The sequence below is a fragment of the Salmo salar genome, chromosome ssa19 (genome assembly GCF_905237065.1).
Source record: "Salmo salar chromosome ssa19, Ssal_v3.1, whole genome shotgun sequence".
Lineage (NCBI taxonomy): Eukaryota > Metazoa > Chordata > Actinopteri > Salmoniformes > Salmonidae > Salmo > Salmo salar.
Window position 1 is genome coordinate 79,136,302 of NC_059460.1, and position 14,998 is coordinate 79,151,299.

A 14,998-nucleotide genomic window follows, 5' to 3' on the forward strand; every position below is an offset into this window, starting at 1 on the left:
AGGGATGTTCTCTTGATAAGTGTGTGAATTAGACCGTTTTCCTGTCCTGTTAAGCATTCATAATGTAACAAGTACTTTTGGCTGTCAGGGAAAATGTATGGAGTAGAAAGTACATAATTGTCTTTAGGAATGTAGTGAAGTAACAGTAAAAGTTGTCAAAAATATAAATAGTGAAGTAAAGTACAGATACCCAACAAAAACTACTTAAGTAGTACTTTCAAGTATTTTTACTTAAGTACTTTACACCACTATATGTATTTGTGTATATATATATATATATATATATATATATATAGTGTGTTCCCGTATATATATACGGGAACACCTCCCACAGTTCTCTATGAAATGGACTGCTGTAAACAAGCAAAACAGAGCAGTGAATTTAACCAACGTTTTTATTGATTAGCATACGGGATTTGTGTATCCAAGTCTTTACTGTGGTGGAGTGTCAACATGTCTGCTTTCACTGGACATCTTCATAGGTTTTGAAAACTATCAGAAATAAACATCGGAATGCAGAAGCATTAATTATCATCTGTTAAATCCACTTCAATTAGTGTAGATGAACAGGAGAAGACAGGTTAAAGAATAATTGTTAAGCCTTGAGACAATTGAGACATAGATTGTGTATGTGTGCCATTCAGAGGGTGAATGGGCAAGACACATTTAAGTGCCTTTGAACTGGGTATGGTAGTAGGTGCCAGACAAACTGGTTTGAGTCAAGAACTACAGCGTTGCTGGGTTTTTTTTCAACAGTTTCAATGTGTATCAATTATGGTCGACCACTCAAAAGACATCCAGCCAACTTGACACAACTGTGGGAAGCATTGGAGACAACATGGGCCAGCATCCATGTGGAACGCTTTCGACTCCTTGTAGAGTCCATGCCGACGAATTGAGGCTGTTCTGAGGGCAAAAAGGTGTTCCTAATGTTTTGTGCATTCAGTGTACATGAATATGGCTCTGGCTTACCTTAGCTATTAGCGTAGAATAGCATAGCTATTAGCTTAGCCTAGCGTAGCCTAGCGATGTGCTAGCAGAGGACTCCTTTCATCTGGCTCGCCTCCTAATTCCAAACAAACAAAAAACAAAGTGGCGGGCTTAATGTTTAGTTTGGACCACGACCAAACTCCCCTCCCCAGCTTTAATAAGGCACTGGCCTCTCATCTTGCCCTTTCATGAATCGTTGCTGAGCCAAAGCACGCAGCAGCACTGGCCTTTATGGTCCTTTATGGTCTGTTTACGGTTTTGATGGAAAGAAGCCGTGAGTTTTCTGATGGAGGTTTAACTGTACTGAGGACAGGACAGTGGATGAGGTCTCCATAGAGAGAGAAGAGGAACGGGTTCAGAATATTTCAGATAGAAATGTCATGAATGGATCTGACTCAATAATGTGTGTACAATAATGGGTGTTCAATAATGGTATGTTAGATCACAAAAGTGTTTTTCTTGTCTTTTACAGAAACCACTACACAGCTGTATCACCAAAAATGAGAGTAAGTTTCCAACATTCTCTACAACAAGATGCTAACCCAAGTGCACCAATCAGAGTGTGACGTGGCTCAGTTGGTACTGCATGGCGCTTGCAACGCCAGTGTTGTGGGTTCGATTCCCACAGTGGACCAGTAAGGAAATGTATGGAAATGTGTGCTTTTCAGGACTGTAAGTTGCTCTTGATAAGAGCATCTCTTAAATGACCCCCAAAAAATGTCTATATAAACATGAAATCACCACTGCTTTATGAGCCATGTTTACGTGCCTTTGGTCCGCAGAAATGATTTAATCAGTCAGTCAGCCGATGAATCCCTTATTTATATTAGGAGCTGCAACGCATTGCTGTGAACCTGCCCTGCAGACACGCTTTTGGGACGATTTTGAGGATGTAAGGTCTTGCACTTCCTGAAGTCTAACAACTGGAGATTGCCTCCAATGTTCACCATTTAATCAGACTATTCTCTAGGAAATCCTGGAAGTCTACTGTATTGTATTCTAATTAACTCCTCATGTTTGTAATGTCTGTCATCTATTTTATGAAGCTAAAGGCTACTTCAAGACAAAAATAGTCTACATAGCCTTAATGACATTTACAATTCTATTGAAGTGAATGGAAAGCATATTGTAACTGTGTGTGTGTGTGTGTGTGTGTGTGTGTGTGTGTGTGTGTGTGTGTGTGTGTGTGTGTGTGTGTGTGTGTGTGTGTGTGTGTGTGTGTGTGTGTGTGTGTCAGTGGGCTCGGTGTGCTGCAGCTATGCAGGGAGACACACCAACTGCAGAGAGTACTGCCAGGCCATCTTCCGGACAGACTCCTCCCCCACCGTCTCGCAAATTAAGGCTGTCAAGGAATACTGCCAGAGCATCAGCCCCGAGCTCATTGGCTGTGTGGGCAACTACTCCAAGTCCTACCCAATCAGGAGCCCAATAGACAGTGAGTATATCTAATACTGACCTATCAGCAGCCCCATATCCTGTGTGTATCTTGTTTCTGTGTTGCATTCCTCCAATCACTGGCTATGACTTGGTACAGTGCATTCGGAAAGTATTCAGACCCCTTGAGTTTTTCCACATTTTGTTACGTTACAGCCTTATTCTTAAATGGATTTTAAAAAATGTCCTCATCAACCTACACACAATATCCCATTATGACAAAGCAAAAACAGTTTTTTGGAGATTTTTGCAAATGTATTAAAAATACAAAACTGAAATATCACATTTTCATAAGTATTCAAACCCTTTATTCAATACTTTGTTGAAGCACCTTTGGCAATGATTACAGCCTCTTGGGTATGACGCTACAAGCTTGGCACACCTGTATTTGGGGAGTTTCTCCCATTCTTCTCTGCAGATCCTCTCAAGCTCTGTCAGGTTGGATGGGGAGCGTCGCAGCACAGCTATTTTCAGGTCTCTCCAGAGATGTTAGATCGGGTTCAAATCAGGGCTCTGGCTGGGCCACTCAAGGACATTCAGAAACTTGTCCTGAAGCCACTCCTGCGTTGTCTTGGCTGTGTGCTTAGGGCCATTGTCCTGTTGGAAGGTGAACCTTCGCGCCAGTCTGAGGTCCTGTGCGCTCTGCAGCAGGTTTTCATCAAGGATCTCTCTGTACTTTGCTCCGTCCATTTTTCCCTCGATCCTGACTAGTCTCCCAGTCCCTGATGCTGAGTCCCACAGCATGATGCTGCCAACAAAATGCTTCACTGTAGGGATGGTACCAGGTTTCCTCCAGACTAGACGCTTGGCATTCAGGCCAAAGAGTTCAATCTTGGTTTCATCAGACGTTAGAATATTGTTTCTCATGGTCCTTTAGGTGCCTTTTGTCAAACTCCAAGCGGGCTGTCATGTGCCTTTTACTGAAGAGTGGCTTGCGTCTACTGAAAAACTCTATTTCTTGAACTACATTGTCGTAGTCGGCGCAAATAACATTTGATTTCATGGAGTGCTGCAGAGATGGTTGTCCTTCTGGAAGGTTCTCCCATTTCCACAGAGGAACTCTGAAGCGCTGTCAGAGTGACCATCTGGTTCTTGGTCACCTCCCTGACATAATAGGGCTAGGGGGCAGTAGATCATGTGCTAACAAGATGGAGATTTTTGGACATAAATGATGAGCTTTTTTGAACAAAACTACATTCGTTATGGACCTGTGATACCTGGAAGTGACATCTGATGAAGAGAATCAAAGGTAATGGATTATTTACATAGTATTTTCGATTTTAGATCTCCCCAACATGACGGCTTGTCTGTATCGCAACGCGTATTTTTCTGGGCGCAGTGCTCAGATTATTGCAAAGTGTGATTTCCCAGTAAGGTTATTTTTAAATCTGGCAAGTTGATTGCGTTCAAGAGATGTAAATCTATAATTCTTTAAATGACAATATAATATTTTACCAATGTTTTCTAATTTTAATTATTTAATTTGTGTTGCTGACTTGACTGCCGGTTATTGGAGGGAAACGATTTCCTCAACATCAATGCCATAGTAAAACGCTGTTTTTGGATATAAATATGAACTTGATAGAACTAAAAATGCATGCATTGTCTAACATAATGTCCTAGGAGTGTCATCTGATGGAGATTGTAAAAGGTTAGTGCATCATTTTAGCTGGTTTTATGGTTTTGGTGACCCTGTCTTTGAATCGACAAAACATTACACACAACTCTTGTAAATGTACTGTCCTAACATACTCTAAATTTATGCTTTCGCCGTAAAACCTTTTTGAAATCGTAAAACGTGGTTAGATTAAGGAGATGTTTATCTTTCAAAGGGTGTAAAATAGTTGTATGTTTGAAAAATTTGAATTTTGACATTTATTTGGATTCAAATTTGCCGCTCTTGAAATGCACCTGCTGTTGATGGAGTGCACCACGGGTGGGACGCTTGCGTCCCACCTAGCCCATAGAGGTTAGGCCCTTCTCCCGATTGCTCAGTTTGGCCGGGCGGCCAGCTCTAGGAAGACATTTTTTGGTACCCTTCCCCAGATCTGTCCCTCTACACAATCTTGTCTCGGAGCTCTACGGATAATTCCTTTGACCTCATGGCTTGGTTTTTGCTCTGACATGCACTGTCAACTGTGGGACCTTATATAGAGAGCTGTGTCCCTTTCCAAATCATGTCCAATCAATTGAATTTACTACAGGTGGGCTCCAATCAAGTTGTAGAAACATCTCAAGGATGATCAATGGAAACAGGATGCACCTGAGCTCAATTTCGAGTCTCATAGCAAAGGGTCTGAATACTTATGTAGATAAGGTATTTGTTTTTTATTTTGAAAACATTTGCAAACATTTCTTACAATCTGTTTTTGCTTTGTCGTAATGAAGCATTGTGTGTAGATCGATGAGGAAAAATTTAATTTAATCAATTTTAGAATAAGGCTGTAACATAACAAAGTGTGGAAAAGTCAATATCCATCCATCTGTCTGTCCGTCCAGGCCTGTACTGCTGCGACCGGGCTGATGAGCCCCACTGCCAGGTGGCGTGCCGGCGCATCCTGCGCACCATGACGACAGAGCACGAGATTATGGAAGGCCTGATCGATGAGTGTGGCAGCCAGCCACTGCCCCAGGACCCGCTGTGGCAGTGCTTCCTGGGCAGTGCCCACCCCCCCACCGAGAGCGAGATGGAGACCTCACCTACAGCCAAGATGGACGGCGCTAAGCTGCACTGCTGCTACAAAGCCAATACCTCACTCTGCCGGTTAGTTTACTCTGATGAGATGCTTGTAGTGATTACAATGGCTTACAGCTAGTGGTAACAATCCCAGCCCATCACATACTGCTCCCCACCGTAGACCGGGGTTCAATCCCTGCGTCCACCCTTCCTACGTTGTCCTACTTGCCTGTCCCCCCTCTATTTCCAACTGTCTAAATAAAGTGTAAAAGGTAACACCCGAGTGGTGCAGCAGTCTAAGGGACTGGATCACAGTGCTTGAGGAGTTCAATCCGGGAGAACCATGAGATGGCGCACGGTGTTTCCTCCGACACATTGGTCCGCCTGGCTTCCGGGTTAAGCGAGCAGTGTGTCTTAGCGGGGTCGTGTTTTGGAGGATGCATGGCTCTCGACCTTCGCCTCTCCCGAGTCCGTAGGGGAGTTGCAGCGATGGGACAAGACTGTAACTACCAATTGGGGAGAAAAAAATATGTATATATTCTAACCCCCCCCCCCAAAAAAAACTGTTCATACATATATAGATACACTACATTACCAAATGTATGTGGACACCTGCTCGTCGAACATCTCATTCCAAAATCATGGGAATTAATATGGAGTTGGTCCCCCTTTGCTGCTATAACAGCCTCCACTTTCAGGGAAGGCTTTCTACTAGATGTTGGAACATTGCTGCAGGACTTGCTTCCATTCAGCCACATAGTGAGGTCAGGCACTGATGTTGGGCGATTAGGCCTGGCTCGCAGTCGGCGTTCCAATTCATCTCAAAGGTGTTCGATGGGGTTGAGGTCAGGGTTCTGTGCAGGCCAGTCAAGTTCTTCCACACCAATCTTGACAAACCATTTCTGTATGGACCTCGCTTTGTGCACGGGGGCATTGTCATGCTGAAATAGGAAAGGGCCTTTCCCAAACTGTTCCAACAAAGTTGGAAGCACAGAATCGTGTAGAATGTCAATATATGCTGTAGTGTTAAGATTTCCCTTCACTGGAACTAAGGGACCCAAACCATAAATTAAGAGCTCCAGACCATTATTCCTCCCCCACCGAACTTTACAGTTGGCACTATGCATTGGGGCAGGTAGCGTTCTCCCGGCATCCGCCAAACCCAACGCTTGGAATTGAGCAAGGTGATCTTAGGCCATGGAAACTCATTTCTTGAAGCTCTGCTTCCCCGGCAGGCTGTTGCAATGGTCCAATAGCTGTTCCCAAGTCCAGTCTATTCTTCCCTCCAGTTCCTCCAGCGACAAGGATGCCATCACCTCCCGAGCACGCTGCTTGATCCACTCCTGGTGCTGCTCCCTTCCACGCTGCTTGGTCCATTGGTGGTGGGAAGTTCTGTAACGTCCATCGTTAGAGTGAGACCAAGGCGCAGTGTGGGTTGGGTTCATCATATTTTAATATAAACGGTGAACCAGCAAAAACAATAAACAAGAAGCAACACAACGAACGAACAGTTTTGCAGGCTACTAACAGCAATGCAAAATCAATTAACTCTGTTTCGTCCCCGACAGGGATATGTGTCAGGAGATCAGCACAAACTGGGGAACTCAAACATGGCAGGAGTTTGACCAGATGTGTGAGTACAGCCCTGTGGAGAAGCCCCTGGTCACCTGCCTGGCCGACGTCAGGGAACCCTGCCAGCTGGGCTGCAAGGACCTGGGCTACTGCACCAACTTCAACAACAGGTACGTTACTCTCCCTAGCTACTATACCAGATAATGTACCTGTTAATATACCTTCTGTACCAACTTCAACAACAGGTATGCTACTCTACCTAGCTACTAGACCAGATAATATACCTGCTATACCTGTTAATATACCTTCTGTTCCAACTTCAACAACAGGTATGCTACTCTACCTAGCTACTAGACCAGATAATATACCTGCTATACCTGTTAATATACCTTCTGTTCCAACTTCAATAACAGGTATGCTACAATACCTACTATCATGGGCGGACTTTGCTGTGTTTTAGGGGTTTAAATTGAAATGGGCCCCAACTGCCCAAAGGGCCGCCACTGACTGTCTCTGTACTATTTTACATTTTGATCATTTAGCAGATGTTTTTATCCAAAGGCTAACAGACGCTCTCACCCAACATTGTATTATTACCATTATATAATAACAATATATGTCAATATATGCAGAGGCGGAAGGTAGCCTAGTGTTTAGAGCGTTGGACTAGTAACTGAAAAGTTGCAATATCGAATCCCCGAGCTGACAAGGTAAAAATCTGTCGTTCTGCCCCTGAACAAGGCAGTTGTTCCTAGGCTGTCATTAAAATAAAAATTTGTTCTTAACTGACTAGCCTAGTTGAAATAAAATAACAATGATCTCATGCATACATTTTAGTATGTGATCCCTGAAGCAAATGAGTCCACAACCTTTGAATTGTTAGTGCCACATTCTTACGAACTGAACCACACAGGGGCACACTGTACCAGACCGTGAATAGTTCTGGTACCTACTACACTGTACCAATTAACTCAATATACAAATATCACAACAGCTGTGTACATCCAAAAAAGGGTCTGTAGTGCTCTGTTGCATTGCTGAACCTTTTTGTTACATATCCACGTTCAACACAACGAGCTGTACTGTATCAAAGATCCACATCATACCGGGACATGGCAATGAGAGTGAGTGTGAAAAAGAAAAATTACAGGTGGGTCTGAGTGAGTCATCTGGTTAACCAGACTGTGACTCACTAATGTCCTAACGGTTAACTTGCATCTTGCAAATGCATGTCCTCTATCACTCCAAGGTTTGAGGCTGTATGACGCACCACACGCTAGGCTAATATGATTTATTCATTCTGGAGTGTCCCATGGAGGTCAGGGGAAAAGCGAGACAGGCGTAGGTAGTGTAGGGAGGGAGTGAGTGAGTTCACCCTAGCCCAGTGGTTAGTGGGTTACTGGATTTCACGGCCCCTCCCTCGTGACCCATACATAACCCTATGGGCAACTCCCTCAAATCCCAAGCTGGAACCAACAGCCTCGTAACCATATTAAATATATTCTACAGTTAATTGTTTGAGCGTTGGTTGTGAAATCAAGTGTTTAGTTGATCCCATGCTAGTGATCATGGCTGGATGGGGTCGGGTGAAACCAAGACGTCTGGAGTCTGTTCAGAGAGTCTGTTCACTAGTTGGTGATGATGACCTTGGTCTACACTCTTAGAAAAAAGGCTTCCCAAAGGGGTTCTTCGGCCATCCCAATAGGAGAACCCTTTTTGGTTCCAGGTAGATCTAGGGCTGTGGCGGTCATGAAATTTTGTCAATCGGTGATTGTCAAGCAAATAACTCCCGGTCTCACGGTAACTGACCGTTAATTAACATAAACAGGTTTAGCATCTCCTGGCTTCCACACATAGCCTACAAGACACTAATTCAGACCTTTGGAACATCTACATTTTAGAAAGTCTAATAAATCCATGTAATATAGCCTACATCTTCACAATACATCCATGTAATATAGCCTACACCTTCACAATAAATCCATTATTTATTTAAGACAGGTCTAAAGAAGCAAGATAAAATGTAGTCTATTTCAGAATAACAAAATAGTATACTCTGAGTTGTTCTTATGTTAGGTCCTGATCTGGCTATGCCATATGGCTGTGGGCTACACTCTTTTAGCAGACAAGATTTGCTTAGAATTACGTGGCATTATTTTATAGTATTTTAAAGTATGAAGAATACAATTGAATAAAGGTTTGAGGTAGTGTGCGCACGCGGCTATTCTGTGTTGAGCGGTTAACAAAGAAACAGGTACTCCTACATGCTTAATTTAGATGTATTTATGCAACTTTAGTTGTGATACAAACGTTGGTCTATATGTTTAGATTTGTAATACATTCTACGGCTGCATGATGAGACTTTAATGATGATTTGAAAAAAGTATCTTGAAAGGCATGAGCTCTGCTTTGTTTTTTGCGCAGGCTGTACACACTTCATCAGTCTCTCATTCACCATTTGACAATGATAATTGATAATGCCTCGAATTTCCTGGTGGCATCCCCTTTGTGTGGCCGTAATGCCCCCTAAAATAATCCATGCCTTTTGTAGCCAGTAACCGTTGTGCCCTTGGGCTGAATATAATAATTTTAATTCCCTTCTCCATGTGTGCTTCGTGCTCCGAAGCACTTCTCACTCACATGGCTCTCCATCACGTGATCGGGTCTTTCTCACAGGCTACAAGTGAAGACAGACACATCGGGGACGCAACTGCGCACATCCTTATCCAATTTCGAGGTGCATATTGAAGATATTGGAAGAACTATGCACATTTACATTTCGTCAGCCAACAAGATAAATAGGCCTAACGAACAGCAAAAGCACTAACCTATGTCAATCTACTATCCCCATAGTACAAAAATGTACCTATTCTGTGCGAGAAATAAATATTCCAAACATAGTCTGGGACAGTTGTGAGATGCGATAGATCCCAAATTAATACAACTACTAGCATCAAAAAAACTTTTTTATGCAATGAGGCCGTCGCAACAGATCAGAACCTTTAGCTTGAAATGTAATAAACTATTAGGCTATTTCTTCACATTATAAGCACAGCTATACGCACATGGCAGTAGGCTATACGTGCAAATGTTCCATTAGCAGAAATCACCACTTTGGTGACAAAACGGATGGCACTGTGATAGACTGCATCCAATTTGTTGAGTAGAGTGTTGGAGGCTATTTTATAAATGACATCGCCAAAGTCGAGGATCGGTAGGATGGTCAGTTTTACGAGGGTATGTTTGGCAGCATGAGTGAAGGATGCTTTGTTGCGAAATAGGAAGCCGATTCTAGATTTAATTTTGGATTGGAGATGTTTAATGTGGGTCTGGAAGGAGAATTTACAGTCTAACCACACACCTAGGTATTTGTAGTTGTCTACATATTCTAAGTCAGAGCCGTCCAGAGTAGTGATCCTGGACGGGCGGGCAGGTGCGGGCAGTGATTGGTTGAAGAGCATGCACTTAGTTTTACTTGCATTTAAGAGCAGTTGGAGTTCAGGGAAGGAGAGATGTATGGCATTGAAGCTCATCTGGAGGTTAGTTAACAAAGTGTCCAAAGAAGGGCCAGAGGTATACAGAATGGTGTCATCTGCGTGGATCAAAGAATCGCCAGCAGCAAGAGCAACATCATTGATGTATACAGAGAAGAGAGTCGGCCGGAGAATTGAACCCTGTGGCACCCCCGTTGTCCGGACCTGGCAGAGGTCCGGACAACAGGCCCTCCGATTTAACATACTGAACTCTATCAGAGAAGTAGTTGGTGAACCAGACGAGGCAATCATTTGAGAAACCAAGGCTGTTGAGTCTGCCAATAAGAATGTTGTGATTGACAGAGTCGAAAGCCTTAGCCAGGTCGATGAATACGGCTGCACAGTAATGTCTCTTATCGATGGCGGTTATGATATCGTTTAGGACCATGAACGTGGCTGAGGTGCACCCCTGACCAGCTCTGAAACCAGATTGCATAGCGGAGAAGGTACGGTGGGATTCGAAATGGTCGTAATCTGTTAGTTAACTTGCCTTTCGAAGACCTTAGAAAGGCAGGATAGAATAGATATAGGTCTGTAGCAGTTTGGGTCTAGAGTGGCTCCCCCTTTGAAGAGGGGGATGACTGTGGCAGCTTTCCAATCTATGGGAATCTCAGACGATATGAAAGAGATTTAGTTTATTAATTCGACGATTTTTAAAAACAAGCACACATAAAACTTAAAAGCCATACAGGCACATGAATAAAATCATTGAGGATAACACACAATAAAGTCTGGGACTTATTTCCATTGTGGTTCTCTTGAGACAAGATGGCTAGACAACATCAAACACAGTATGGCAGTGAAATAATAAAACAAAAACATAGCAGAAGAACATCTATCTCATCATTCCAGATACATCATAAGGGTTATTCATATGGGCACAGAAGACATCAAACATATTTTTACTTTATTTTTAAAGCTGTCCAGAGAGGACGTTGTTTTTATAGGAAGAGGCAATTCATTCCATTCTGAGGCTCCAGTATACAGTACCTGTCCCAGCATTACTCCTGAACCTGTATAAGCACACATCAGCAACACCTGATCTGGTGCTGTGATTGTGTGCATCCCTAACGCGAGGAAAGTAATCACTTAGATATCTGGGCGCAGGACCATAAATACTCCTGTAAACCAAACCTAGTCTAATCTGGGACACCCTAGACTCAACAGGCAGCCAGTTTAGTTCCTGAAAGCAGCTCCTGTCTATGTGAGTATGTGGACTCACCTTCAATACTACCCTGATCAGCTTATTCTGGGCTATCTGGAGCTTCCCCTTCATAAGTTTAGATAAGCCCCCAAACCAGGAAGTACTAGCATAGTCAAAATGCCATTGAATGAGGGCAGTAGCTAGTACTTTCATGGAGTCCTTATCAAGCAGCTTGGACTTCCTAGCCAAAAACTTAGTCCTGTCATTAAACTTCCCTAGCACCTTATTGGCCATGCATACACCTCCCAAGCTTCCATCAAGGATACATCCCAAGTAGCTAACAGAGGTTTTAGTTGTCAGCAACTCACCCCCTAACTCCACTCTGATTTCAGACGACCTACACAATTTAGGTCTGGATCCAAAAAGAATTGAATCAGTTTTCCCAGCTTATTATCTCCAAGCCATTTGCTAATGTTAGTAAGCTCTGTGCTAAGTATGCTCTCCAACATAGTTTTACTTTTATGAGACACCAGAAGTGTAGAGTCTTCCGCATAAAGACAATGACGGCAAGAACAAGCATCTTTCATATCGTTAATATACAATAAAAACAGCAGTGGCCCAAGCACGCTCCCCTGCGGAATGCCACAACTCATTGGTTTTGCCTGAGACAGTGAACTATTAACCTCTACTACTTGCTCCCTTCCTGATAAATAGGACTTTACCCAGCCTAGAGGGATACTGCTTAACCCCAGTGCCTCCAGTTTGGAGATTAGGAGACAGTGGTTAACTGTAAGGCCTTCTGTAGGTCAATCAGTACCATTCCACACAGATTTCCCTCATCAATCACTTTCCTGATGAAGTCAGTCAAGTAAAGTAGACATGAATCAGTGGAGTATGTTTTTCTAAAACCCGACTGAAAATCATACATTAGACCCTGTTTGTTAACCTCTATGGGCTAGGTGGGACGCTTGCGTCCCACCTACTCAACAGCCAGTGTAATCCCGTGGCGCGTTATTCAAATACCTCAAAAATGCAAAAACTTCAATTTTTCAAACATATGACTATTTTACACCATTTTAAAGACAAGACTCTCGTTAATCTAACCACACTGTCCGATTTCAAAAAGGCTTTACAACGAAAACAAAACATTAGATTATGTCAGCAGAGTACCCAGCCAGAAATAATCAGACACCCATTTTTCAAGCTAGCATATAATGTCACATAAACCCAAACCACAGCTAAATGCAGCACTAACCTTTGATCTTCATCAGATGACAACCCTAGGACATTATGTTATACAATACATGCATGTTTTGTTCAATCAAGTTCATATTTATATTAAAAAAAACAGCTTTTTACATTAGCATGTGACTAGCATGTGACTAGCATTCCCACCGAACACTGCCGGTGAATTTACTAAATTACTCACGATAAACGTTCACAAAAAAACATAACAATTATTTTAAGAATTATAGATACAGAACTCCTCTATGCACTCGATATGTCCGATTTTAAAATAGCTTTTCGGTGAAAGCACATTTTGCAATATTCTCAGTAGATAGCCCAGCATCACAGGGCTAGCTATTTAGACACCCAGCAAGTTTAGCACTCACCAAAGTCAGATTTACTATAAGAAAAATGTTATTACCTTTGCTGTTCTTCATCAGAATGCACTCCCAGGACTTCTACTTCAATAACAAATGTTGGTTTGGTCCCAAATAATCCATTGTTATATCCAAATAGCGGCGTTTTGTTCGTGCGTTCAAGACACTATCCGAAAGGGTAAATAAGGGTGACGAGCATGGCGCATTTCGTGACAAAAAAATTCTAAATATTCCATTACCGTACTTCGAAGCATGTCAACCGCTGTTTAAAATCAATTTTTATGCAATTTTTCTCGTAAAAAAGCGATAATATTCCGACCGGGAATCTGCGTTTAGGTAAACAGACGAAAGAAAATAAAGCATGGGGTCGCCTCGGGCACGCGCCTAAGCCCATAGTGCTCTGATCGGCCACTTGCCAAACGCGATAATGTGTTTCAGCCTGGGCCTGCCTCGATATCATTCAGCTTTTTCCCGGGCTCTGAGAGCCTATGTGAGCCGTAGGAAGTGTCACGTTATAGCAAAGATCCTCAGTCTTCAATAAAAAGAGCCAAGATGAACAACAACTTGTCAGACAGGCCACTTCCTGCATGGAATCTTCTCAGGTTTTGGCCTGCCATATGAGTTCTGTTATACTCACAGACACCATTCAAACAGTTTTAGAAACTTTAGGGTGTTTTCTATCCAAAGCCAATAATTATATGCATATTCTAGTTACTGGGCAGGAGTAGTAACCAGATTAAATCGGGTACGTTTTTTATCCGGCCGTGTCAATACCGCCCCCTAGCCCTAACAGGTTAACATATTCATACATTTGCTCATGTACAATTCTCTCCAGGATCTTTGATGTTACACAGAGGATAGATACAGGCCTATAATTCCCAGGGTCAGACTTTATCCCCTTCTTATACAGAGGTATAACTTTAGCTTGTTTCATGTCCCCGGGAAAGGTGCCTTGTTCAAGAGAGAGATTCATGATATGCGTAATACAAGGGCCAATTTGCTCAGCAGAATCTATTAGAAACCTTGCAGGAATATTATCCAGGCCTGTGGCTTTGGAGCATTTAAGCTCTGCCAGCATACTGACTATTTTGGCTGTTGCTACCTTTGCAAAAGAAAAATAGTTTGGCTGAACCCCTAACTCTACATAATACTTCTTGACTTGGTTGCTTCCATACAAACCAGAACTGCCACCAGTTTGCTAACCAGCTTGCTGGCAACAGAAGTAAAAAATAAAATTTAAAAAAGAGTCGAATTCATTGGCAACCTCTGCTTTTTCATATACCATCTCCCCTTTGATGTTGAGTCCAATACTGTTTAGTTTGTTTTTGGTAGTACTAAAAAAGCTTTTTAGGGTCATTCTTGTTTTCAATGATTTTCTCAGCAAAGTAACCCCTCTTAGCTTCATCCATCCTGCTCTGTGCTTCATTTCTATGACATTTATATAGGACAAAATCATGCTGCTCTTTAGAGTTCTTAATCTTTTTAAAGGCCTTATTCCTTGCTTGGATAGATTCTAGAACCTCATGATTAAACCAAGGGCTAGATCTCTGCTTTACCCTGACCCGTCTAATGGGAGCCATCACATTCACCACATCAAGGAATCTACATTTAAAGGCTTCCCAGGGACTGTCTTCCCCTACACTATCTAGCACAGGTGACCAGTCAATTTTACCCACTTCCTCCCTAAACTTTTCTACACAGAATTTTTTGAGTCTTCTGATTCTAACGGTTTTGTGACACCTAAATGTATCTTTAAAAATTCTCCTTGTGCAAAATGTAATAAAATTATCACTGATTCCATAGACTATTACTCCACTCTGCGATATTTTAGATTTATCAGATACCAATATTAAGTCAATTGTACTTTGCACTGTTTCACATGTCCTGATGGGATCTTTTATTATTTGGGTCAGAGCAAGTGATCTACAAAGGTACATAAATACATTGTGGGTTGGGCTATTCTTTTTGCAGACATCAGTATTGAAATCCCCTAACAAAATTATTTCCTTCAACAGGGAATCATTGCAGTTTGACAACACAATTT

The 14,998-nt window shown here is 42.4% G+C and overlaps 1 protein-coding gene across 1 annotated transcript in view; it reads left to right on the forward strand.

Annotated features, from left to right (window-relative positions):
* The window catches only part of LOC106579676 (reversion-inducing cysteine-rich protein with Kazal motifs), a 108,239-nt gene that overhangs the window by 51,174 nt on the left and 42,067 nt on the right, over positions 1-14,998 (forward strand). The window contains exons 7-10 of the mRNA XM_014159806.2: positions 1,463-1,496; positions 2,228-2,425; positions 4,924-5,188; positions 6,670-6,843. Of these exons, the coding sequence (XP_014015281.2) occupies positions 1,463-1,496; positions 2,228-2,425; positions 4,924-5,188; positions 6,670-6,843 (671 nt within the window). The remainder of the gene's footprint in view (positions 1-1,462; positions 1,497-2,227; positions 2,426-4,923; positions 5,189-6,669; positions 6,844-14,998) is intronic.